The 25,627-nt window shown below is 40.8% G+C and overlaps 3 protein-coding genes across 5 annotated transcripts in view; 2 read left to right on the forward strand and 1 right to left on the reverse strand.

The window, feature by feature from the left end:
• The window catches only part of ptprc (protein tyrosine phosphatase receptor type C), a 24,154-nt gene extending 11,975 nt beyond the window's left edge, over positions 1 to 12,179 (forward strand). For both annotated transcript variants that reach the window (XM_086046502.1, XM_086046503.1), the window contains 20 exons: positions 574 to 782; positions 877 to 937; positions 1,045 to 1,153; positions 1,313 to 1,350; positions 1,768 to 1,859; positions 1,953 to 2,043; positions 2,142 to 2,218; positions 2,352 to 2,388; positions 2,494 to 2,591; positions 3,861 to 3,983; positions 4,063 to 4,217; positions 5,671 to 5,806; positions 7,181 to 7,330; positions 7,474 to 7,564; positions 7,970 to 8,109; positions 9,035 to 9,169; positions 9,244 to 9,360; positions 9,439 to 9,599; positions 10,919 to 11,054; positions 11,301 to 12,179. In XM_086046502.1, coding sequence (XP_085902628.1) covers positions 574 to 782; positions 877 to 937; positions 1,045 to 1,153; positions 1,313 to 1,350; positions 1,768 to 1,859; positions 1,953 to 2,043; positions 2,142 to 2,218; positions 2,352 to 2,388; positions 2,494 to 2,591; positions 3,861 to 3,983; positions 4,063 to 4,217; positions 5,671 to 5,806; positions 7,181 to 7,330; positions 7,474 to 7,564; positions 7,970 to 8,109; positions 9,035 to 9,169; positions 9,244 to 9,360; positions 9,439 to 9,599; positions 10,919 to 11,054; positions 11,301 to 11,591 — 2,447 coding nt within the window. In that variant the 3' untranslated portion in view covers positions 11,592 to 12,179. The remainder of the gene's footprint in view (positions 1 to 573; positions 783 to 876; positions 938 to 1,044; positions 1,154 to 1,312; positions 1,351 to 1,767; positions 1,860 to 1,952; positions 2,044 to 2,141; positions 2,219 to 2,351; positions 2,389 to 2,493; positions 2,592 to 3,860; positions 3,984 to 4,062; positions 4,218 to 5,670; positions 5,807 to 7,180; positions 7,331 to 7,473; positions 7,565 to 7,969; positions 8,110 to 9,034; positions 9,170 to 9,243; positions 9,361 to 9,438; positions 9,600 to 10,918; positions 11,055 to 11,300) is intronic.
• On the reverse strand, positions 11,713 to 22,521 carry abhd8b (abhydrolase domain containing 8b). Of its 2 annotated transcripts, none has more exons than XM_086046509.1 (5): positions 22,378 to 22,521; positions 16,560 to 17,328; positions 14,168 to 14,338; positions 13,860 to 14,076; positions 11,713 to 13,243 (listed from the first exon to the last, which is right to left on the reverse strand). In XM_086046509.1, the coding sequence occupies exons 2-5, from the start codon at positions 17,324 to 17,326 to the stop codon at positions 12,965 to 12,967; spliced, it is 1,434 nt and encodes a 477-aa protein (XP_085902635.1). In that variant the 5' UTR covers positions 17,327 to 17,328; positions 22,378 to 22,521; the 3' UTR covers positions 11,713 to 12,964. The 2 variants fall into 2 exon arrangements, with proteins under 2 accessions (XP_085902635.1, XP_085902634.1); XM_086046508.1 differs by lacking the exon at positions 22,378 to 22,521 and adding an exon at positions 19,764 to 20,076.
• dda1 (DET1 and DDB1 associated 1) lies at positions 21,980 to 25,559 on the forward strand. The gene is made up of 5 exons (XM_086046511.1): positions 21,980 to 22,359; positions 22,703 to 22,783; positions 22,877 to 22,928; positions 23,790 to 23,851; positions 23,944 to 25,559. Exons 1-5 carry the CDS (start codon positions 22,351 to 22,353, stop codon positions 24,046 to 24,048), a joined length of 309 nt encoding a protein of 102 aa, XP_085902637.1. The 5' UTR covers positions 21,980 to 22,350; the 3' UTR covers positions 24,049 to 25,559.
• Positions 25,560 to 25,627: the final 68 nt, after the last annotated feature.

Genomic DNA, 25,627 nt, shown 5'->3' on the forward strand with positions numbered 1-25,627 from the left:
TACTTGGATTAATAACAACGTGATAATTAAATTACGTCTGACGGCGTGTTCCTGGAAGACGCTGCAATATGATAAATCTCGCTATTTAAGTTTGACCTTTTTGCTCCCTTGTCTAAGAAACATTCACAGTCGGATGGTGCCGTGCATGTTAGACGTGCTACCTACCGCCCATCCCATGTAGCAATGTCGGCACAACTTTCGAACTCAACCACGTACCTTTCCCCATCTGCGATTTTAACAGGACAGCCAGAATGTTCCCAAACAGGAGACCGCACTGTACGGGGGACCTTCGAGCTCTGGCTCTTTTCTGGCTCTTTTCTGGCTCTCACTGTTGTGCCGCCACTCTCCTCTCCCGCATGCAACAGTCAATCACGCCCGTGCGTAAGTTCGCGCTAATAAATGGACCAAACTGAACGCAAGTGGACCGAACCGAACATGCCATACCGAAATGTATTAATACACCCACGTGTACCGTTACACCCCTAATATTTATATGTATTTGTATTTATCCTGTTTTTTTAAATGTCATACATGATCGTTCTGTACAGATTTCTTGTTTTTTTTCCCCCACAGTGCCAGAAGGCATCACCAATCTGAATGTAATTGTTGTGAACAGCAATATGATTGAAGTGGACTGTGGACATTCAAAAAGGTTTAATGGACCCAAGTACAAATTCAATGCAATACTTCATCAGGGTAGTACACTTGTGCAAAGAACAGATAAAAGTGAATGCAAATTCCTCTTCCAAGATCTGAGCTACTCTACAAGCTACCAGTTGGGGGTGCGTACAATATATTTTTTCAAATGTATTTTTCTTCCCCTCTTAACTTTGGTTTGTGACATAACTGCTGTCCAAATATGTTGTGCTGTTTCAGATATTTGTGTCCAACCAGGACTTCAACAGTACAATCTGGGAAGAAACTATAACAACTCATTGTAGGTGTTTATAGATAAATATACACACACACACAAAGTAATAAAAATATGTCATTTGTACATCTCCCGATAGCCGAAGTACCGTTGTCCTGTCCTTTGTTTGGCAGACAACGACAAAGCCCTGACAGGGTTTCTTGTCTTCCTCATCATTTTCACATCTGTGGCGCTGCTTGTGGTCCTCTACAGGATCTATGTAGTGAAACGCCAAAGATTCCGGTAAGCACACTTTATTGCATTCTTATGTCGTCATCATTTTGCTCTCGTGTTTGATTCTTTTACTCGGCAATACGCAACATTTACAAGGACTGTATAAACAAATGTGAATTTGAATGAACATTGTAACTGCGGACATGTGATCTTTGTGTTTGTTTGCAGAGACATGAGTGAAAACATTCTTCTAATCCCCAATGCAAGTGAGTCCGCGGAATACAATACAAATGTATTTTAGTGTCATACACCAGGCAAACTGCTCACAAGAGCTTACATGACACTATAAATGAGTTGAATGGACAATACACTGTACATGGTGTTAAAAACATACAATTCTGGAAATGCATTCACACTAGCAATGCATTCTGTTTTATTTCAAGACCCTTGCAGGGGCGTGCATCCAGCCCCGGGCGGGGCATCCACATTGCCCCCCCGAGTCGACAAAAGTGTTCAATGATAGTCAAACGCCCCAACCACGCCATCAGTTTTATACTACAGTAGACTGCCTCCCATATAGATGAATGCAACTTTACTCATTGTACTGTAAATATAAAATAAGAAAGTATAGACTTCCTGTTTTGAAGTGTTTCTCATATGTGCAATGCTTTGTTCTTGTGCAGCTTCTGTGGAGCCAATTGAAGCCAACATCTTGCTGGAAGCATACAAAACGAAACTGGCTGATGAGGGACGCCTTTTTCTGGCTGAGTTTCAGGTGGTTTTCTTTCGTCGTTTCCAGGTTATCCTTTGGTGCATATATGGTATATGAGGGGAGGCATGCAATGAAAAATAAATATCTTGCTTTCAGAGCATCCCCAAAATTTTTACCCGTTACACGGTGAGAGAGGCCAAGAAAAACTGCAACGTCCCCAAGAACCGCTATGTGGACATCCTACCCTGTATGTAGTTGCTTGATAGCATACAGCAAAACAAAAACAAAAATACAACAATATCACACTTTTCTCTGGCGTGGTCAAGCATCTGTTCTTTTGAACAGATGATTACAACCGAGTCCAGCTGAGCACAGGAAATGGAGAGGCGGGATGCGACTACATCAACGCCAGCTTCATTGATGTATGGAATACATGCAGTACATCCTGCACATACTACTTGTACTAAAGTTGCAGCAAAGTGTCTTGCAGTTGCTGTTGCGCATTTTGAGAAAAAGAGTTCAAGCTCAACTTATTGAATGTTTGCTCCTGTACAGGGCTACAAGGAATCCCAGAAGTACATTGCAGCTCAAGGTACCACAAAGTGTCTGTGTCTGTGTCTGTGTCATGTACCTGCCTTTTTTTACTGCATGTATTTTCTAGTGAGGACGTGTGTGCGCATGTGTGTGTGTTTTACAGGCCCAAAGGAAGAAACTGTGTGCGATTTTTGGAGGATGATCTGGGAGCAGCGATCTTCTATTATTGTCATGGTGACACGCTGTGAAGAGGGAAACAAGGTAAGAATATAATACAGCCTTAGACTATTGACAATGGTACAATAGTGGTTCGCACATCTGCCTCACAGTTCTGAGCCTTCAATGTCAACTCCGGCCTTCCTGTGTTGAGTTTGCATGTTCCTCATGCCGTGAATGTGTGAATGAATGTGGTTTTTTTTTTTTTTTTTTATATATGTGCCTTGTGTTGACGGGCGACCAGTCCGAGGTGTACATGCTACCCGGCCTCCCACCCAAATTCAGCTGGGATAAGGTCCAGCTCACCCGCCACAATAATGTGGACAGTGAAAGATTAGTCTGACTTACTGACGGACGGCCGTTTAAAATTAGAGGCGAGCCGGCCTATAGACGGGTACTATTTTTATTCCCCTGGGAAAAAAGGTGAATGAGGGACGACGGAAGGGTACCCACGCTGCAGACAGTTGACGAATAACAGACACTCAATTTTTACTAAAATGCCATGCTCTGTATATATGTGTATATATTTTATATATATATATATATATATATATATATATATATATACGCATATATACATGTATATGTATATATATGTATATATATACGCATATATACGCATATATACATGTATATGTATATATATGTATATATATACGCATATATACATGTATATGTATATATATGTATATATATACGCATATATACGCATATATACATGTATATGTATATATATGTATATATATACGCATATATACATGTATATGTATATATATGTATATATATACGCATATATATATATATATATGTGTATATATATACATACATGTGTATATATATATATATATATATATATATATATATATATATATACATATATATATATATATATACATATATATATATGTGTGTGTGTGTGTGGGGGGGGGGTTTGTGTGTGTGTGTGTATAGATCTGACTTTGCGATATGCATATAGCATAGGGCACACCACACACATAGTCGCTGATGATGTGGTAGTACACTCGCCTGACTTGTGTGCGGGCGGCGTGGGATTGGTTCCCGCTCAGTGAAGGCGTCTGTGCGTGCCCTGCGATTGGCTGCGACCAGTTCAGGGTGTCGTCTGCCTTTCGCCCATTGTCAGCTGGGATAGGCTCCAGCACCTCCTCGCAACCCTATACAGGATGAGCGGTGTTGAAGATGACACATATATCCAGAAAATATACATGGGTAAATCCCCACTGAAGGCCCACCGCTGACATCAAGTGGCATTGTTTGTGAAGGTGTGTTTCCAAGTGTTTTCATGTTGTGTTGCAGAACAAGTGTGTGCAGTACTGGCCTTCTTTTGACCAAGAGACGATATTTGAGGAGTTTGTTGTCAAGCTCAATTCAGAGGATCACTTCCCAGATTATTCCATTCGCCGTTTTAACCTGTCTAATGTAAGTCTGCTGTGAAAATGTCTATTATTGCTGCAGTAGTTGCTAATTTGTTGTGAACTGTGTCATTATGTGTGTCCAGAGGAGAGAGAACTTTGAGCGCGAAGTGACCCACATTCAGTTCATCAGTTGGCCCGACCACGGCGTCCCCGAGGAGCCACACCTCCTCCTGAAGCTCCGACGCCGCGTTAACTCCTTTAAAAATGTTTTCTGCGGGCCCATTGTTGTCCACTGCAGGTAAGTCCAATTCTATGCAGGTGTTCAAGTTTAACATCTTGATGACTATAAATAGTATTGATTGCCTTGTATGAAAAAACACTAAGAGACGATTCAATGCAACAGTGTTGTTTTTGTTCACATTTTACATGACGATGACCTTACAAATTTTAATGCTTTTTAGTCGGCACGCTATTAATATAAAAATAATCCATTCACTCGGTGAGACATCAAGATGCAGACGTAGCCCTTTATCGAGCAAAGAACGTTGTAAGGTAATTAGCAAGATCTTATCGCCGTGCCTCACTCAGTCAGACAAACAATATGAAAAATGTGTAAATCAGTAAATGAATAATCATATTCAGTCACAAAGGTTGATAAGATAATTTATATATCATAATTAAAATGATGAATGTAAAGTTCTACTGGTATCACATACATTGCAGTATAAATGTATTGATCATGATACAGTATAACAGTATTAACAGTTCACAACAGTATAAAATGAAGAAGTCTGCTTTTAAGTGTGTGCTGACTAACGCAACAGACTTTTTTTTTCTGCTGCGGTTTCCTTCTTTTCACACACACTCATAAGTTCCAATTGGTTTGTTTTTGACGCTAATGCTCCATGCATGTGTTGTTTTGGACTTTCATGCACTCATGCAAAAAATCGAAGCTACAAATTGGTGAAGATGTTGGCACTGTGCCGCTTTGTGACATTTTTACAGATTCTGCCAGGTTGAAACTTAACCTCGGAAGTAGACCTAAACCAAACACAACTTTGTAGTCAGCCACCCTGTGTGCGCCTGCACTACATCTTGAGCTTTGTGGTTGCTTTATAGGTATGTGCCGTTTCAGAAAAAAACGGTGGCGTGTCAAAGAGTAAGCAGTAAAATATGATTCTTTGTTTTGTTTGAATGTTAATTAGGTTACCATTGGTTTGGTAAGATGAATTTGTGCACACACACATGTAATTGATATTTAATTAATCGTATAGTTCATACTGTACTGAGTAGAGTTTTTGTATATTGTCATAAGTTTGATTTTGAAGTTTCCCCTTTGGCATCAATACTACACATCTTTGGTGGTGTCACAAAGTAACCAAAGAAAAATTTGAAATAAATTATTTCAAATGCTTACTGAACTGAAGTCTCATGAAATGTACTAAGTCTTGCATACTTCATATAATGACAGTTAGACCTCCAGAGATTTGTGCAATTTTAGAGGCATATTTTTTTTAAAATTGTTGTTCCAATTCCAAATGTCCCAAAGTTGACTTTGTCACTGGAATTATTTTTTTTATTTCAATTTTCAACATTTGAGGTGATATGACAAGACAAGATGTGTTTATTATTTTCATTATTTAATTGAAAGTCAAGTTTATCATCCAGCCACTTCCTCCTTTTGGTTGTCACTGGACTCATCTTTAAGAGATTTTGCTTGACAAACATCAACACATTTTGTCCTTGTGTAGCGCTGGAGTGGGCAGGACGGGCACCTACATCGGCATTGACGCCATGATGGAGTGTCTGGAGGCTGAGAGCAAAGTGGACATCTATGGATATGTTTTCAAACTCCGCAAAAACAGATGTCTTATGGTTCAAATGGAGGTAAACAATACGCGTACACGCATGCACAACCTGTGCACGCACACACACACACACATCTTTTTAAGTGCTACTGGCACTGAATTATGGAAGTTTGAATACATAGAAGGCCGTGGGTCGTCCGTGGGTCGGCCTTCTTTTATGTATTCAAACTTCCATAATTCAGTGCCAGTAGCACTTAAAAAGATTCTGACAGTTGAGGAGAAAAATTCAAAGTGTTATCTTCAAAAAGAGACCAAAACTATGCCGATACTCACAAATAATTCAAGTACAGCATCAAATTTACTTTGGTGCACCTTTCGTTCAGGTAAAACTGCCAGGTGGAATGGCAAAGGGTTAATTAGCACCCTGACCTGGGTACTACTTTGTACTTTGTATTGTACAAAAGGCTATGGTGCTGCTTACACACAAACAATTTTTGCTACTAACTGCAACTTGAATACAGACTTGATACGGATAAAGATTTACATACTAAACATAGCAAGAGAGCAACCTGGGTACAGAAATCTTTGTCAGAACGATGAGGATTTGACGCCATGACCTACTATTTCAATAGGCTAATGGTTCTGGATAAAATGCTAACATGCTAAACATGATAAGCTAACAACCACTTGAATACAGATACTGATGGTAGATTGATAAGATTTTACACCATGACCTGTAGTTCTTTTTCAAATGCGAATGACTAAATTGCTAACATGCTAACGTGTTGATATGTTCACATTGAGACAGAAAGCTGAGTACAGAAACTGCTTTGGCAAACCCATAAGGATTCTTGTTAGGTTCACACCACTTAAGACATTAATAAACAACGCACACAATGAGGAGAGAAGACACTCAACACAATATTGTCTCGCGAGGAGAACGAAAGGAACTGTACAATTGTAATTCCTCACAACGCTCTGATGGTCAGCCGCTCCACCTTATCTCTTTTTGTTTTCTTAGGGTGGTCCTTAATTGTATAACATAGAAATTGCAAAAAACTGTTGGAAGATGGTGTGTGTGTGTGTGTGTGTGTGGGTGTGTGGGTGGGTGGGTGAAAGTTCGTTGTTATTGTTATATCCTGTCCCAAGGACTGAGCGTCTTACCACGGGATGCTCTTCAATCAGACCATTGTTCCTATTTTGCAGCTGTGTCCTTCTCATATTCCACTATCTTTAGAAACAACTTTGACTTAGATGATTAAAACAAGTTTATAATGCTGAATAAATACCTTACAATACTTATAAGAGTAAATATGCGATAACCCATGTACAATTATTCTAACAATTCTTTTCATTCTATTCGTTCAAGAAGCTTATTGGTTGGATATCTAGGCTCACGTGTGTATCTTTGTAAGTGCCGCGTGGTTCCATCAGCGTTTGTGTCTCTCCACAGGCCCAGTACATCCTGATTCACCAGGCCCTGTTGGAGCACAACCAGTTTGGAGAAACCGAAATCTCACTGTCAGAGCTCCATAGTGTACTGAGTATACTGAAAGAGAACAACTCTGACAACGAACAAACTTTACTGGAGGATGAGTTTCATGTATGGATTTTTTTGTCTCGATTTTCTTGAAATTACCATTGAAATACTTTTCCTTTACCTTTTCCTATTCTTTGAACATCATACAACTAATTCACGTCAAATTTCCCCAAATAAATGTGAATTCCTATTGTTCTGAAATTCAGAGACTTCCCAACTACGACAATTGGAAGACATTCAACGCTGGGATCACTGAGGAAAACAAAAAGAGGAATCGCTGTTCATCTGTCATCCCCTGTAAATATGACTAACACTCTTCACACACAATGTGGACAAAGTCATTGGGGCACTTTGAATGGAGTAACAGAAACCGCTCCCCTTTGCAGTTGTATCAAACTTCCATTCCTTTGCAAAGGCTTTCTGCAAGATGTTGGAGTGTGTTGTATGTCAGAGGTCACTGCTCACAATCTCTGTTCTATTTGAGCAGGAAGAAAAAAAATAGAGCTCTTGCTCAAACAGCTCCTCAATGTTTGGGCGATTCCTCCAAATCACATAGATGCTCAGCTAAACAACCCAGCACATAAGTATTTCATTCACAAATTCAGATAAGTGTCCCATTGCCTTTGTTCGTGCAGTTTACATATGAATTGTATTGAAAAAGTAGTGTCGTGTGTGTCAACTTGGTAAACTTTCCACCTTCAGATGATTACAACAGAGTGTTGCTGAGGCTGGATGAAGGGTGTAGTCAGAATAGCAGCCATGATGAAGATCATGAGGAAGGATCATCTGATAGTGAAGAGGATGAGGAGTGCACTAAATACATCAACGCCTCCAACATTGACGTGTGTATTATTCTTTTTGATTTTGTTGCAGTGCCTACCTTTCCTGGTGCATCAGGTGTGATTTGTGGGGGAATTGCAATTTAATGTCATTGCATACTGTACACCAAAGACAAACTCTGCTCCAAACGCAGACGTCTACCCATGACCAACTTGTACGATCATTTAAAAAGGATAACGTCTGCGTGGATTGCCAATACAGAAGTTATCTTATTTATTTATTTATTTATTTATTTATTTATTTTGGCCTTGATGGGCGCTTAAAGTGGGAATCAACCCAAACATATTTTTTTCAAGAATATGTTCTGTGCAGGCCCAGTAGTTGAGACAAGGCATTCCGATTAATATTGCGTTTGTGGAATATGAGTTAAGTAGCAAAATCCACCCGCTTTCAACCATCTGAGGGGGCGGCCATTTTCTCACTCCCGTCGACTGAAAATGACATCGCAACTGCTCAGGGCTCAGGTAATGACCAATCACAGCTCACTTGTTTTCTGAAGCCGAGCCACGATTGGTGGTTATCTGAGCCCTCAGCATCTGTGATGTCATTTTCAGTTGACAGAAGTGACAAAATGGCCGCCCCCAGAGATGGCTAAAAACCGGGTGGATTAACTCGCAATATTTATCAGAATGCCTTGTTTCATAGTGGGTTTGCATAGAACATATTCTTGAAAAAAATATGTTTGGGTTGATTTCCCTTTAAATTCAAGAAATGGTTCATCTCCAGTTCAGTGTGAAAATCAACAATTAGTATAAGGTAGAATACTATCGAATTTCGTCTTTTATTTTATTTGACAGTCCATTGTGGGCAAAATATTTGGTACGAAATTCAAACACACGCTTTCTGAACACGGCCAATATGGCTTTGTAATTGGAGATCACCGATAGCCACCAATGGAGAGATTTTGTTTTTCACTTGTGCACACAGGGCTACTGGGGTCCACGCAGCTTCATTGCAGCACAGACTCCTCAAGCTAACACCGTTGATGACTTTTGGTTGATGGTATACCAGAAGAAAGCGTCCACCATTGTCATGCTGTCAGGGGCTAGTGCTGATGAAAAGGTATTCAAATACTTGTCATACTAAAACATGTATTTGCCATGTCAAATGAGTTTTTTTTTCCTGCTTGTGCACAGGAGTGTGTGTACTGGGAGAATGAGAAGCGCACTTTTGGGGAGATTGAGGTTGAGGTGACATCAACAGACGCGTCTCCAAATACTATCAAGCGCAACATGCTGACTCGTCACATCAAGGTAGGGCAACCTTCATTCACTTGCTTTACGTCCACTACCACTCAATATTTAATGTCTTCCTAATCCTTTGGTCAACAGAGGAAAGAGACTCGCGTAGTGAAACACGTCCAGTTCCTTAAATGGGTCAATCGAGAGCTGCCGGAGAACCCTCAAGATCTGACTGACATGATTAAAGAGGTCAAGCATAATTGCGACTGCGGCAAGACCCAAAGAGGCCCTCCAGTTGTGGTCCACTGCAGGTAATCAACCATGCGGGGAAGCTGGACACATTAGAGGAAGGCCCTGGACTCATCACCTGTCAATCACAGGACTGGCACATAGATTTATTTGACAGCACATTTTAAGAGGGAAGTCAACCCAAACATATTTTCCTCAAGAATATGTTCTATGCAGGCCCACTAGTTGAAACAAGGCATCCTGATAAATATTGCATTTGTGGAAGAAGAGTTAATCCACCCGTTTTAGCCATCTCAGGGGGCGGCCATTTTGTCACTTCTGTCGACTGAAAATGACGTCACAACTGCTCAGGGCTCAGGTAACGACCAATCACGGGTGACCTGTTTTCTGAAGCTGAGCCATGATTGGTCGTGACAAAATGGCCGCCCCCTGAGATGGCTAAAAGCGGATGGATTTTGCTGCTGAACTCATATTCCGCAAACACAATATTAATCAGAATGCCTTGTTTCAACTAGTGGGCCTGCTGGGAACATATTCTGGACAAAAACATGTTTGGGTTGACTTTTCCCTTTAATGAACTTCAATGTAAAACACACTGAGATGGGAAGTCACAAGTACAAATACTTTGTTACTGTACTTGAGTCGGGTTTTTTTCTCCAGTACTTTGTAATTCACGGAGTATTTAATTTTTAAAATAACAACTTGAAAAACTTTATTTCAAGAGGTGGGTCTACCAGCACGGTGTGTTAGGTGACAACCTTTCAAATGTAATAGCCTTCAAAATAAATGACATGACGAAGAAACATCCGGTAAAAATACTTTTTACTTTTACTCACAAAGCACATTTCAGAGCCTGTACTTTTTTACTTCTACTTGAGTAAGAATTTGAATGAGAACTTTTACCAAAGTCATTTTTTATACAAGTCATTTTCCTTTTACACAAGTCCAAAATGTCAGTACTTTTCCCATCTCTGAAAACACAAATATGCAGTTGCTATCAAGTCTGCTGGCAAGCAACACACAGCAGAACAATTGTAAATGGTATAAAAGCTTGTTCAAAATGCGTCTCATGTTGGTTGCAGCCAGGATAGTGTCAAAATGTTGAAATAGTTGAAATATATACACCCTCGATATGCAGATAACAACAATGCCACATGACTAAAACATTCCTGTTAAGTGCAAAAACGTGTTCACACATAATCATGCAAGTGCCTCGTACCGCTGCTTTGAAATAAAGAAAAAGGTTCTCCTAAATGTCAGCAAGCTTACATTTCAGCAAATCATCAGGCAAAGAGTAAAAGTCTTCTGCATATCATGCTATGAAGTGATGGCCAAATTTTGTGTGTCTGTGTGCGCGCGTACGCACGTTGCTTCTCCTCAGTGACGGCTCATCCCGTTGCGGTGTTTTCTGTGCTCTGTGGAGCCTGCTCGACAGCGCCGAGACCGAAAAGGTCGTCGACGTTTTCCACGTGAGCCGAACCTTGCGCAAAGGGCGACAGGGCATGATTGCAAGGCTGGTAAGGACTGTGAGCGTGGTCGTACTGTGGATTTGCTGATACAAAGTTGGTCATCTTTGGGGAATATTGCTGACAAACACATAATATGACATCGCATCACATGCTATTTCATGTACTGCACATTACAAGTGTAAAACTAATACAACTAAAAGTAAATAATTCACTCGTTGATGTGTGAAGTCGGCATAGCGAACGGTGTATCTCTATTTGTGTGCCTCCTCTCAAACCAGTGTGTGCTTTTCACAGGACCAGTACCAGTTCTTGTATGATGCACTGGACGGGGTCTATCCTGTCCAGAATGGAGAGGCGAAAGCAGTCCGGGCCTCGGAAGCGGACTCTGTCCAAGTGGTCAATGAAACCATAGCAGCAGGGCAGCAACCTGAAGAGAAGGCTGCAGACGTAGCCCCCACTACCGAGATAGGCCAGCAGGGGGCTGCAGAGAGTGATACTGAGGTGGCCCAGGGAGGGCAGGAGAAGAAAACGGAGGCTGAAAATGCATCATTACTTGAGGACACTGAAGCCACTCGGGAGGTGTGAGGGGCTTGCAGGTTCCTTTGCAGCAATATGCGCTTCAATTGGCTGCTCCCCCGTGGCACATGAATCATGATATTTGTTGGGAAGTTATGTGAGAAAGCAATGCGGACAACACATCTTTTTTTTTTTTCAGGATTACGCATCTTTTATTTTTGGAATGCTTTTAAGTTTGGTGATAATATTGTCACTGGGCAACATACCATTTTCACTGCATGTCTTAGAATGGGTGGTAATAGTCGATATTTCAGTACATCACTGCTTCGTCTGAAAATTTACATCAAAAGTTGATACTGTAATTTGTGACTAAGCTACATTTTTTAACGATCATCATCCTGTGAGTATCTCTGCTATCATGCCTATGGAAAGTATTTTGTTGGAACAGTACTTGTGTGACTATGGAGGAGACTCTTAATTCACTAAAGCTATAGCCAGTGTGTTTGTCAAGAAGATTGCAGATGGAAAAACGTAAAGCTAAACGGTTAAATTAATGGTTCGAAAGTCATAATTTTGTTTTAAAAAAATGTATTAAGATAAAGCTTTTAAAATGTATCAATATTGTCTTTAATTAAAAAAAATACCTTAGCAAGTAAATTGTGAAATCATTATGAAACATTTGCCAAATTTAAAACCCAGATAATAATACTATTCATACAAAAACACAGGTGTAATGTGTAAAAAGTATAACAAAAACAATCACTCAATTAGAGCTGCATCTATAGTTTTCACATGCACAATCTTGCTTGTAGTACAAAACACTGTACTAGATTTTGCAATGTGGTACAAAAATACTGCGTCTGAATGTGTCTCGACGATTCATTACACACCACTCATCAGCATGTCCTGGTGATATGTGAATGGTCAACATTCCATATCGTTGCTGTCATGTGAAAAACACTTATCTCCGTTTTTTTTCATTTTTACGTGAATAATGTTTCCGTGTTACAGACATCGCATTAATGTGAAAATTTTAAAATGTATTTGTTTTTCACAGGACAGCGACGATATGTAAACTCTTGCATTTACATTCTTTGTATCAGCATGGCAAGTCATATTTTCCATCCACAAAACTTTTTTTTTTTTTTTTTTTTTTTAATGAAAGACCACAATGAACACGACTTCCACTTTACTGGAAGGAAATACCACCGGAAATGTGCTGAAGTGGCTCACGAAAATGCTACAGTTCCATTTTTAAAAATCCCACCCAAAAAGATGAGCAAGCATCATTTCAAGGCAAAAACATCTCCTCGAGCGTCTTCACAAGTCACATTCACCTTCACCCGGACCCCTCCTTTGGACTTTTTCAGCTCAAGCCATCTCAGTCCAAGTGGATCACATATATTATTCAAGTTTAGTCGCCATCGGCGTTAAAGCTTTGCTTATTTTTTGTCCCCTCTGTCGAATTTGACCTCTGCTCCACTGTTCAATGAGACCTGCAAGGCAGTTGCCGGTCGGACCTTGGCGGAGTCTGGCACAGGTTTGGTGTAGTCGCTTTGGGCCTTGGCGGTCTCTGGACGGGCTTTGGACTTTGGTGGTGGAGGGGCTGCAGGCTCCCAGAGGAAGAACTCATGAAGGAGAGTGTTGACAGCCTCGGGACATTCCATCATGACCATGTGACTGCCATCCTCCAGGACCTTTAGGAAGCCGATGAGGAGGATCTGACAGATGCAACAAATAAGAATGTGAAAAAAGCACTTCCTGTCAAGTCACAATGCAATCTGGTATTGACTGTACCTCTGCTGCTTTGCGGCAAAGTCTAAAATGTTCAACTTCTGAATCAAACAAATGGCGCTGCAATTCAGCTCCAAGTCAGAATGCCCACTCACAACTCAAGGAAAATCGGCGTACCGCGACTCCACTAAGATGCATCTGATGTCACACCGCGGTGCTGGTTAAAATGCCAATGAAACGATTATATAAACCACGTCATTATTTTTGCGTTATAATAGCCTCATCACATGCTGCTCTGCATGGAAATTGGTATGAACGTAGTATGTCGACATATAACGTGAATCACACTCAACCCTGTGGACAATTTTGAGTGTTCACTTTTCCATTTGGCTCTCGCGTTGAAACTTATTAGACTATACCTAATAAAGTGGTAGAAAACAAGAAAGTCATTTCAGGCACTTACTGGATTGGAGTGAATTATAATAATCATTATTATTCCAGGTTTGAATTTGTTGAGCCTGGGCGGAGCTCTGCACACTACCTGCAAATTTATTTTGGTGGGGACTTTCGATTCAAACAATTTTTTTTTTTTTTTTTTTTTACCTCTGCCATCCGTTGGTCTTCTTCAATGGGGACGAACTTGTCGTGGATTCCGTGAACCAGCAGGATGGGCACCGTGAGCTCAGCGTGGTAGACTTCATCGCCCTCGGGCCAATACTGCCCGCTCATCATGGCACGCAGCACAAACGCCGAAACGTTGAAGGCGTTGTTCTCTTTCAGCAATCGCTTCTCTTTTGAACCCTGGCGAGCAAAACCCGCCCTGCGGGGGGCACCGACCAATGACGATGCTTGTCCCGGCATTCAAAGGTATGTGTGTATTTAGCCCATAATTGCATTATTGGTTGTCTTACTTGAGAAAACTCCAGCTGAGAAGTGGAGAGAGGCAGTCGAGCACACATGAAGGCAAGTTGAAGACAGAGAAGAGGCTGGGCTCCAGCGCTGTGGGGCCGCCTCCGTTGATCATTACCATCTTGTGGATCTGTTCCGGATACTCATGGGCCAGGAACGTACAGAATGACACGCTGGTGCAAAGAAAAATATCAAAATAAGGTTTTGGGGTTTTTTACCCTCTTGACTAATAAGAAATAGCTGATGATCAGACTCTAACGATAAATGATGAATTGTATTTTGTGTAGTCAGTATTAACTTAAACTGGAGGGAAATGTCTATCCACTCTGATGACATCACTGTTTGCTTTAGAGAGAAAGTCAAGGCAAACATGTTTTTTTTCAAGGATATGTACTATGCAGGCTCACATTCTGATTAATATTGCATTTGTGGAATATGAGAAATTCGCCCGTTTTTAGTTAGCTAATGGGGCGGCCATTTTGTCACTTCTGTCGACTGAAAATGACATCATAGTGTCTCAGGGCTCAGGTAACGACCAATCATGGCCGAGCTGTGATTGGTTGTTACCTGAGACACTGAGATGTCATTTTCACAGTCGACAGAAGTGACAAAATGCCTGCCCCCTATTATGACTAAAAACGGGTGGATTTTGCTATATTCCATAAACGCAATATTAATCAGAATGTCCTGTTTCAACTAGTGGGCCTGCATAGAACATATTCTGGAAAAAAATATATGTTTGGGTTGACTTCCTCTTTAAAGGCAAAAATGTGAATGCATTAATAGTTTTCACTCATTAATGAAATCAAAATATTTGTTGAACACTTCCAACAGTACACTGTTGAATATGTCATTGCTGCCGCATTATTACAATAATGTTTCCGATCATTTTCAGATCTTCTGTAATACACATTGAACAGATACATAAAGTACAATATACAATATCATTATATTGTTTTAAGTTGACTGTAATGAATAAAAAGTGCTTTCTGTCCATCTGTGTTATGATGTGGTGCTCCTCTTGTCTCCGACCGAAAATCAAACAATACCTCTGAAACGGAAAATCGTTGAATGTTGACGAATTGCATCATGGGATATGCAGTGGTACTTTGACTTACGAGCTTAATGTGTTCCATGACCAAATTCAAAACTCAATTCACTCCTACATCAAATTCAGGTTTTCCATTGAAATGAACTGAAATTCCATTCATCTGTTCCAGCCCTGAAAACACACCCAAATTTTGTTGTGTTTTTAGGTAAAGAAAAAAAATAGCTATATGTATTGTATTAAAAAAAAATAATAAAAAAAAAACTCGTGAAACATATTAAAAGAGAATGTTAATATTTTTTTTTTACTGTACATTGGGACAAGATGGAAGTGCGCACTTGTCTGAGTTTTGGCTAAAGGTAGTTTATATTTGTGTATTTTACTGTTTGTCCCGTTCATTAAACGGCTGAGTGCACGGCGACTCTGACAGTCCTTTGGGGTTTTTTTTCGTTGTTTACTACTTTGTTTACTACTTTTCAAGATGGATTGTGGGATACACTGAGGAACTACAAAGTACAGGGGAATTCACACATCCAAATAGCAAAGGACATAATGGATACTAAGGTAGGGTTGCTCTTATGTTGGTTGAAATTCGATCTAGTGTGTGTGTGTTGGTGCCATAATGTTGTGTCTAATACATGTTCACTGCTACAAACTAGCAAAGCAGTTTCCACAAACTTTTGAAGTGTGTAACATGAACTAAGGAAGAGCCCATTAAATTCCTGGTGGTAAGCTTCCATAATGCAGAGCCAAACAATTTTTGAAGACCTACTGTTGGCCTTTTTCTTAAAGGAGGGAAGTGAACCCAAACATATTTTTTTCAAGAATATGTTCCCAACAAGCCCACTAGTTGAAACAAGGCATTTTGATGAATATTGCGTTTGTGGAATATGACTTAAACAGCAAAATCCACCCTTTTTTAGCCATCTCAGGGGGCGGCCATTTTGTCACTTCTGTCGACTGAAAATGACATCGCAAACGGCTGAAATGTTTTCTGAAGCTGAGCTGTGATTGGTCGTTACCTGAGCCCTGAGTAGTTGTCATGTCATTTTCAGTCGACAGAAGTGACAAAATGGCCGCCCCCAGAGATGTCTAAAAACGAGTGCATTAACTCTTATTCCACAAACGCAATATTTATCAGAATGCTTTGTTTCAACTAGTGGGGCAGCATAGAACATATTCTTGAAAAAACTATGTTTGGGGTGACTTCCCCTTAATTCTTCTCGAACCCTCTTGGTGGTCACTCTGTGTAGCATCGTCTGCTCTACTTTTTGACAGAGTTAAATTCTCATTTTACTCGTCTGCCCTGTTAGTAAGTGTGAGGCTGTGATATCGCTGTTGTTTACCCATAAGAGTGTCCAATGAGAATATTCCTCTTGCGAGCATATCTCTTGAAGATAAGTCGCATGTCTTCTGCCAGGGCATAGAACGTGTACGCAGCGGGGATCGGAGGTGCCGAGCTGGACCCGTGGCCTGCCAGGTCAGGAGCGATCACCTCATAGCCCAGTCGAGAAAAGAAGTCCAACTGGCTCCTCCAGATATCGAGAGAGCCTCCCACGCCGTGGATGAAGAACAGAGCAACGTCCGGATGCGTCCCTTTACAAGCTGATATTTTCCTCTCGCAGTCAATCACCACAGTGCGCTTAAGCTTCCGCCCGCGTCGACTGCGTGCCGCTTCGGCCTGCGAAGCGGCGAGCGTGTCCCCTCCCGCTCCCATCTCAGATGTTACGACTTTCCCTGCCGTGAGCGAGTCCGACCTGGTGCCGGGCGGCGAAGAGTTGCCGCAGTCCGTCAGTTCGAGCTCTACAGTGCTGTCCCCGTTTTGGCAGGTTTTCCGCTCCGCGGCCGCCCTGTCACCCAGGTTCTCGATGAACAGCTGTCCATTGCAGAAGACGGAGATCCTCCTCTTGCAGTTGACGCAGCCACCCTGTCCTGCGGGTTGCTCCACCACCGCCCGCTCAGGGATTGTATGTCGAACGCGAAGCACCCGGCCTGGTTTCACCTCGATGAACTCGTAACCGTTGGTAGGTTCGGACGTCTCCACGGGAAACACAACATTGGTCGACTTTGACGGAAGGCAGCAGAGAAGACCTTCCATAAAGCTCGCCAGCATGGCTGCATTGAAACACACAGATGAGCACAACAAATGCGACTTCAGGGACTATTCATTGTGTGTTATTGCTTCAGCGTTCACAAACAAGAAGTCGATTCAACATAAAGCGATCCACAAGTGCAACCTATTGAAAGTCTTCTGGGGCCAGTTTTCTATTGTTGTATTTCTAATGCAACTCAAAAACTCAATGTATAAAATCATTTTAAGAGGCATGATCACATGTTATGACTAATGAAATACTATCCATGTTCTAGTTTCATACAAATATTAGGGAAATAGCGTAACTCAAAAACACTGAGTTACTCTCGCAATACAAAATACATTTGTGGATCTTTTTGACTGTTTTTTTTTTTTTTTTTACAGAAAAATGTGTGCTGTCCTTGCACCCCAAAGGGCATTTGTAAATATTTGTGAAATCATCATGCACATGCAAACTATGTTTTATGTCCTTAAATAAAGAACTTTTTCGTTGCTTTTTTTTCCGCCAATTCTGAATCTGCCCACGATTTTTCTCTAGCACATCGGGTTATAATAATAATAATAATAATAATAATATCATAACAATTATGACAGTATGTCTTATATATTTAGTAATATTTATGAATTAAGTATTTAGTTCAGCTACAGGTGGATGTTCTTTTTTTGAAACAGAGTTATAAATTACAAGGCATGGTAAAATCTGTACTGCGCACGCTTTATAGGTCTTACTTAAAAACAAAAAACGGAAATATCCCAAAAACTTGACGCGCGGAAAAAAACAGACATTTTTTAAACCAGTGTCATAAAATATGTTTATGGACACATAAAGCCATCTCAAGTTTAAATGTGATGTTGACTAGTGTTATTTTAAGAATTGATTAATTTGTTGATTATTTTGACAATTAATCATTGAATTTGATTTTTTTTTTTTTCAAAACATTTGAATTTTGATCCCTTTATTCCAATATAACCAACAGTGTGTAGAAAATGAAATTATGATTCAGTTACTGTTTTTTGCAAAAATGTTGATCATTATTTTCCAAAGTAGAAGCAAATGTTTTATTTTGACTCAACACAAAGATAATCAGACTGCTTTCATGGCGGGCCAGAGATCAGCAAATGTTTACTGTTGAGAGGCAGAAATTCAAAGGATTTGGACAATAGTCAATTAGAAAAGGTATCTAAACAAATAATCGATTCTCAAAAACAATTGTCGATTAATTTGATAATTGATTAATCGATCAATCGTTGCACCTCTACATACAAATGAATGTTAAAGACACATCGGAATAAGATTATGCCAAGTAATGTCAAGTCGTGGCGGCACACACTGCTCTTCTAGTGTTACTGCAAAACTTCTGCATCCACATTCATACAGTATGATGTACAGCAACATCATGTCCCTCTGGTATCGGCAGCAGCCTCCTGTTCCTCCTCCAGTTTGTCTTTCATGCCTTCGTGGCTTTTTCTCTTGCTCAGTTGTGTTGCCACTAAGACACAGCAGCAGCAACAACAACAGTGTCAGGTGATTACCAGTCATGGCAACAACAGTGCCCCATGCAGGGTCTGCAAGGCTGTGCGAGTGGCATTATCCTGCCTTCCTGTTACTTTCCTCGCTGGCTAGAGGGGATTATAGTTTGTGTCTAAATCCACGCAACACAATCTGTCTGTGGCTTCTCCTGACGGAAACTGTCACACACATTCATCTGAAATATTAAACACACATCAAAAGGCAGTCACTAAATGAGGCTGGCTGACTCCGTAAATGGCAGTGACCATTTAAATGTAACAATTTCGAGTCTTCAAAGGAGGTAACGTGCATGATTTTGGAAAGTGGGAGAAAGGCGCAATATCCAGAGAAAATCCATACAAGCACGGGAAGGCCAGCGACAATTATTCAATCCCCCAACCTCAGAACTGTGAGGCAGACGTGCTCAGTAAATGCCGGTGGAAAACATGACATACACTTTGTTTCATTGGAAAAACAAACAGTGGAAGTGACACTACTTGATAGTATCGCTATGTTGTCCACTAGAACTATCCATAAACGGGACATCACCCTTTCATGAGAATGAATTTAATCTGTTGAGTCTCACATTTCCTCTGAGGTCTCAACCTTCTATACAAATGATTAAAATTGACAATTTAAGTGTAGGTTCTATAATGTAATTAAACAAACAAACAAAAAACTCCAATTGGTGAGTACATGTTGCTGTCGATCATTTCATACCTACTTGTTGACAAGGCCTCAAACCCCAAATTCGGATTATATTATGGACATGAATCAGCAGCTCGACACAAAACAAAATGCTGCTGTCAAAACTAGTGTGTAGAATTACCAATCCGGTTAGCATTAAACAGTTGCGGTCCAATTTTACAGGCAGCGAACATTTACTTTTGAACTGTATCCTGTTAAGTAAAAAAAATAAATTAAATTAAAAGGTGAAAGATTTCATACCTTTATAATTTCCGAACCCTGGGTGAACTATGATTGATACGATTACATTGACGTGGATTTCTCATGAAGCATCGCGGAAATCGGAGAGCTATATAATCTGTCAAAGTCAATCCAATAATCTAATTTATCTGGAGTGCCGTCCTCCACGTCCGCTCACCGTCCGACGAGCGGCATGTTGAGGTCTACTCTACTTTCGTTCATTCGCCTCTGTGTTCCACAGCTCCAGTCGAGACTTGGAAGAATGTTTCAAGAATAATTAAAAACGCTTGGAGACAAAAGAACACCTTTAATTTGGTGCTTCGGACAGCTATAATCTCCTGCTGAGTCAATGGATGGGAAACGCTGCCCTCTACTGACGCAAGCAGCACATTACTGTTTTCAGTATAGTGTACCGACCACTTTGATTTTGGAAACGAAGAAAACAAAATGAAATTTTATTTAGGAAGCGTTTCATAAAATATCTATTCATTCTTTCACTCTGACTACAATATAATTAATAAAAAAAAAACATTTTTTGAAAGTATATATTGTAACACATAATTTAGTTGCCGAATTATATTTTCATTTTTAATTTTAATTTTTGGGTTTGCATATATTTTGTATTTATTTTTTTCTAACATGCTGCAGTGTTGTGTTATGAGTATATACCTATTTTTATTTTGCGTACATGTTTGTTCCTTTTTGAGTTGGTTTGGCAGGGCACATTTCATGAGCGAAGAAGAAGAGAGAGTGTGTGTATTAGAGCGAGACTGTTGAAATAAAGAAATAGACGTATTGGTACGTATACATTGTCCTGCCGTGTCGGTTGTTTTGGCAGGGAAGACAGCAGAAGTGCACGAACTCGATTTGATTTTGTAGCCCGCCATACCACGGCCTCCGATAAGGTAGAACAACTTATTAGGGTTACAATATGTGTAGCAAGGTTTTATAGTTAACGAAGACTCATGAAAAAAGTAAAAATAAAATTGAGAAAACATTTTTGTGAATGAAATAAAATTAAAATGAAAAACCAATTGAAGCTCCAGATTACATTTATAAAATTAACTAAAACTAGCTATATTTATAGCAAAAACTCCTTCATTTTTGTCAATTAATGTCACAAATTAGCTTTCAGCTTTCAGTGTTCATTTTAAATACGGCCCTAAGGGAAGAAAGGGGGTCAAACAGTCGTTTGAAATTTGGACTTTACCTTATACTACATTGTGACTTTTTTTTTTAATCTTGCATTTAACAAATACTCCTTATATTTAAAAAAAAAAAACTAAAACTAATACTGCTAAAAACTAAAATAAAATGAAGCAATTCCCGTTCCCCAAAAATATTAAACAAGTAAAAACTAACAAACTTGCACTAAAAAAAAACAAAAGTCGAATTAAAATAAAAACTGTTTTGAAAAATCCAAAATTGTTATAACCCTGGTGTGAGTGACAAGTGCCTCACTGACGATCAGTCCAGGGTTACTGCGCTCCTTGCCCAAAGTCCGATCTGATAAGATCCAGCTGTGACAGCAGGTCCCGGTGGATTTATTATATATATTTTTTTATGAAGGAATTATAAAAACAAATTAAAAAAACTTTGGGTATATCTGTCTGGCGGTGCAAGTATCCCGGCACCCGTTTACACGCACACACAGTTAATATTATGGTGAATTTGCTCAACATACTACAGTACAAGTACATGTGATAAAGTGTCAGCGATGGCGCTACACCGGGTCTAAGGGGTGCTAGACCACCGTCAGAAATCGGTATTGCCCCAGACCCTCTTTACCCTAACGTTTGAAAAAAAAGAGAGAGAGAGAGAGAGAGAGAGAGAGAGAGAGAGAGAGAGAGAGAGAGAGAGAGAGAGAGAGAGAGAGAGAGAGAGAGAGAGAGAGAGAGAGAGAGAAGAGAGAGAGAGAGAGAGAGAGAGAGAGTTCCTGGGATTGAGTGGCTGGACTGTGGAAAGACAAATAAATATCTATTAACTCATTCAATAAGACATTTTTAGATGTCAAGACAGATGTCCTTGGCATTGAATGAGTGAAGATCACTGGCATTTTATTTGATATTCCAAAGTATATTTTTAACTTATTTTCTCATCCACCCAATGTTTCGGCAAGTCCCCCTTGAACCCCGGGAGAGAAAAAAAAATGCCGTAGCCGTGTCTTGATAGAGCACAATAGTATTTGGAATAGGACCTCCAGACGCTAGAGGGCTCTATCACAAAGGTAACAGGACCTTGAAACGAATTCGAGCGTTTCCGGGGCGCGGTTTTAAGAAGCAGCGATGCCGTCATGCTAACCTTGTAGCTCCCGAATAACTAGCTCTGCTAATTTATGCAATGTCAAACCGGGGTGTCTTTCGGAGCGATATAGGTCTACGTGTAATTGAATAGAGAATGAAATTAGAGATTTGTGTGCGCGTTTTGTGTTAGTGTGGCCACTGCCACCAGATAAACGAGTCGTGCGGTGTCCCATTCCGTAAGCTAGCACGGCTATCGGTTTCATAGTCGTAAACACATTGCCCGCCCGCTATCACGACGTGCACGGCGGTGTCTGCAACAAGCTCAAGGGTCGGCGTCGACGTGGGATTTTAGTTCGACTGCTGTCATGGAGAAGGTATCTAATATTACATACCATTGCAGAGCTGCTGTCATTGGCGCGGGGCTCACGTGAACCAACCTGTAGCCGCTAGTCGGCTAGATGCTGCTGCTGCTGCTGCTACTGTATTCACGTCATTATTCTCATCACTGAGGTCAATCCGCCGGCATCATCGTGCACTCTGCTGTTGTAGTGGGAAATAGAAATGGTTTGTTGCAATTGATGTTCTTGGCTGGGGAGAAGGGCGACGTGTGCTCACGAGACCATGCCGTGATGATACAAGATTTCGCAAAGTGTACTGAATCAGCTTTAAAATGGTTTGTAAACGAAAAAAGTCATCTAATTTTGCCTTTGTCCACAGGCGGATTTCCTAAAAGGGCTTCCCGTCTACAATAAAAGCAACTTCAGCAGGTTTCATGCAGACTCCGTTTGTAAAGCATCGGTAAGTACCCTGTACTTAACTGTTTCTCTCCTCGCTTCAGCAATCAAAACGGGATTGCTAAATTAAGTTAATTGTTTTTCATGACCTCTGCAGAATCGTAGGCCCTCTGTTTATCTTCCAACGCGGGAATACCCTTCCGAACAGAGTGAGTACAATATATCTAGAATCTGCTTCATTTTGGTTGATCAGTAAGATATTTTTATATATATTTTACTCATTTGTGCTTAAGATGATCTGTTGCACTGCACCATTCGTGTGTACAGGTACGCAAATGCGCCTAGTGACGCAAATGAAGGTACGCATCCGTGATTTCTGTTGCGCATGCGTACCTGCCTACCAGTTATGTGCACCCCTGATTATTAGGACTTGCGACTTGCTTGCCAAAAACTTGGGCAAGACTTGACTTGACTTCAACTCGGTTTCCAAGAGACTTGACTTAGGCTAGGTTCACACCGTAGGCAAATGTGACCCAGATCGGATTTTTTTGCTCATAGGCGACCTGTATCTGATTTTTTATTTTTTATGCGCTCCGTTCAGGTGGAGGGAGAGTGCTGGCAGCAGTGGGATCGAATCTGCAGTTGTTTTGACTAACAGTATTGACTTTATATTTTAATCCCACTTGAAACATGAAGAATAAAGTGGACATTTTTGGTGATCGTAGTAATTCAGCCATGGGTAAAATCGATTCATTTTTTACGCACGGTTATGACGTGACGTCATCGTTAGTGATGTCTCCATGAAATGAGATAGAAAAGCCTGGCCTCGTAATTTCCCCTAAATATTCTATTTATTTCTACCGCCTACCGAATGGCTTCACTGTAGAATTCCCCCGACACGCTGGACCACATTTACTTCCGTAAACAATACGTCGTGGGTGACGTCGTTCGTCTCTTCTGCGTTTGCGGGTGACTTTGGTGACGCATGTGATGAGGTTGCAATGTTGGCACCCTGTCGTGTGTGTGTGTGTGTGTGACAGACAGTTTAGTCATTGTGTTTTTTGCCTCAGTTATTGTGACAGAGAAAACAAACATCCTCCTGCGCTACCTCCACCATCAGTGGGACAAAGAGGTAAGAGTTTGGTCGGCCGAAGTAGTTTCCTTGACGTGATTCATGTCGATGCCTCGCGGCGTGATTGCTAACGATCCCCTTTTGCTGTACAGAATGCAGCAAAGAAACGAGAACAGGAGCAAGGGGAGGGGGACAGCCCTGCGCCCCCGAGAAAGATCGCCAGGACAGACAGCCAAGAAATGAATGAAGACTCCTAAGTGTGTGAGTGCAGTGTGTGCGCTGGGTGTAGCCAATCCAAACAAATCAAAAAGAAAGGGTGACAGCTTGTGGCCACTCTGTTGTGTGGCAAGGGGCTGTGGCTCTCCTCAACAGGGGTCTTCATTGCTCAACTCATTGAGGGCTTCACTGGACAAGGAAAGGAAGTGCACACTTTGAACAGATTTGTAACCACTCTTTGGAGAACTGAAAAGAGCCCTCATTGGGCCGGGCTGTATATGCCGCTTGTTGTCTTAGGATGTGTACTGTGTCATGTGTGTTTGTATGCATGCATGCTGAGCTGTGTGTGTGTGTGTGTGTGTGTGTGTCGTGCTGTTGTACATGTGAGGGAACGGATTTGTTGAAAGCTGACAAGTGTCAAGTCTCGAAAGCGTCTCAATATGACTTCTCGCGTTTTGTTGTATTTCTTGTTTAACTCATTCACTGCCAGACATTTTCAGACCCTCTTTTACCCTAACGTTTGGAAAAAATGTGGAAAAAAAATCAATAAATTCCTGGGATTGAATGGCTTGACTGTGTAAAGACAAGTAAATTCGTCAATGGCAGTGAATGAGTTAAGTATGACAATGCGCTTCCTGCCTGACAAAGTGCCCCCCCCCCCCCCACACACACACACACACTGATTTACTGCCCACTCTGTAACAATGGTGACGTTTCTCCCCACTGTTGGAATCCACGCAACCAAGAATGCACTGTGAAGAACAGCACAAAGTAGAAGCACCACGCTCATGTGTGAGTTTGCAGTGTATCGCTCCATAATCTTTAGGCTTGGCTGTTTGTTTTTTTTTTTCTTTTATATGTTCTTAACATATGCATCTTGCACCTCCCATCCAAGTGAGGCCAATATGTCTAAAGGGTTGTAAAATCAAACGTTGGATTTCTTGTTTTGAGGAAAGAAAAAGACCGCATTTTGTGTAAATACATGTCAATTCCGTAATTTAATTTAATATGCATTTGTTAAATACGTTTATTTAGGTACATTGTGAGGAGGAAATGAAAAATTAAAGAGCGCAGCCTCAGTGCAGAGTAGATGTGATCTTGCCTGTTTTTCTTTTTATTTTTGACTGTCCCGCCCAACCCCCTTGGCATTTCTGGATTGTTAGCCTTCGAGGCCTTACGACTGGTTGTCACGGTTTGGATCCTGGTGGGTTCTCGCATCACCGTCGTTTTGGTGACTTAAGTAGTACCACGCTGCGGGCTAAAAGAGGTTGTTTTTACCATGCAGTCCGTCTTGCATCTTGTCCCTGCAGTTTCTTTTGTTGTCTGTTACAATAGCAAAATGAAAAGATATATAAATATGTACACAGGTGTATGTGATGGGATTTGAAACAATGTGGTCTGTCATCTCGCTACCCGTTGTCAGTTTCAGGCATACTACCATGTTATGCTTCTGCTAAGACTGTTCTACAACACCTGAAGCCTTTCCCCCCATCTTGTGTGTTAGATCAGATGGATTTTTTTCTAGCTTTGCTCAAATAAAACTGGACAGACACCTCTGTTGTCATGTGGTACTTTATCAGTTAAAAAAGAAAAGAAAAATCTTAGTGCCATGCCAAATTT

The sequence above is a fragment of the Filicampus tigris genome, chromosome 12 (genome assembly GCF_054856515.1).
Source record: "Filicampus tigris isolate MCC_2025a chromosome 12, RoL_Ftig_1.0, whole genome shotgun sequence".
Taxonomy (NCBI): domain Eukaryota; kingdom Metazoa; phylum Chordata; class Actinopteri; order Syngnathiformes; family Syngnathidae; genus Filicampus; species Filicampus tigris.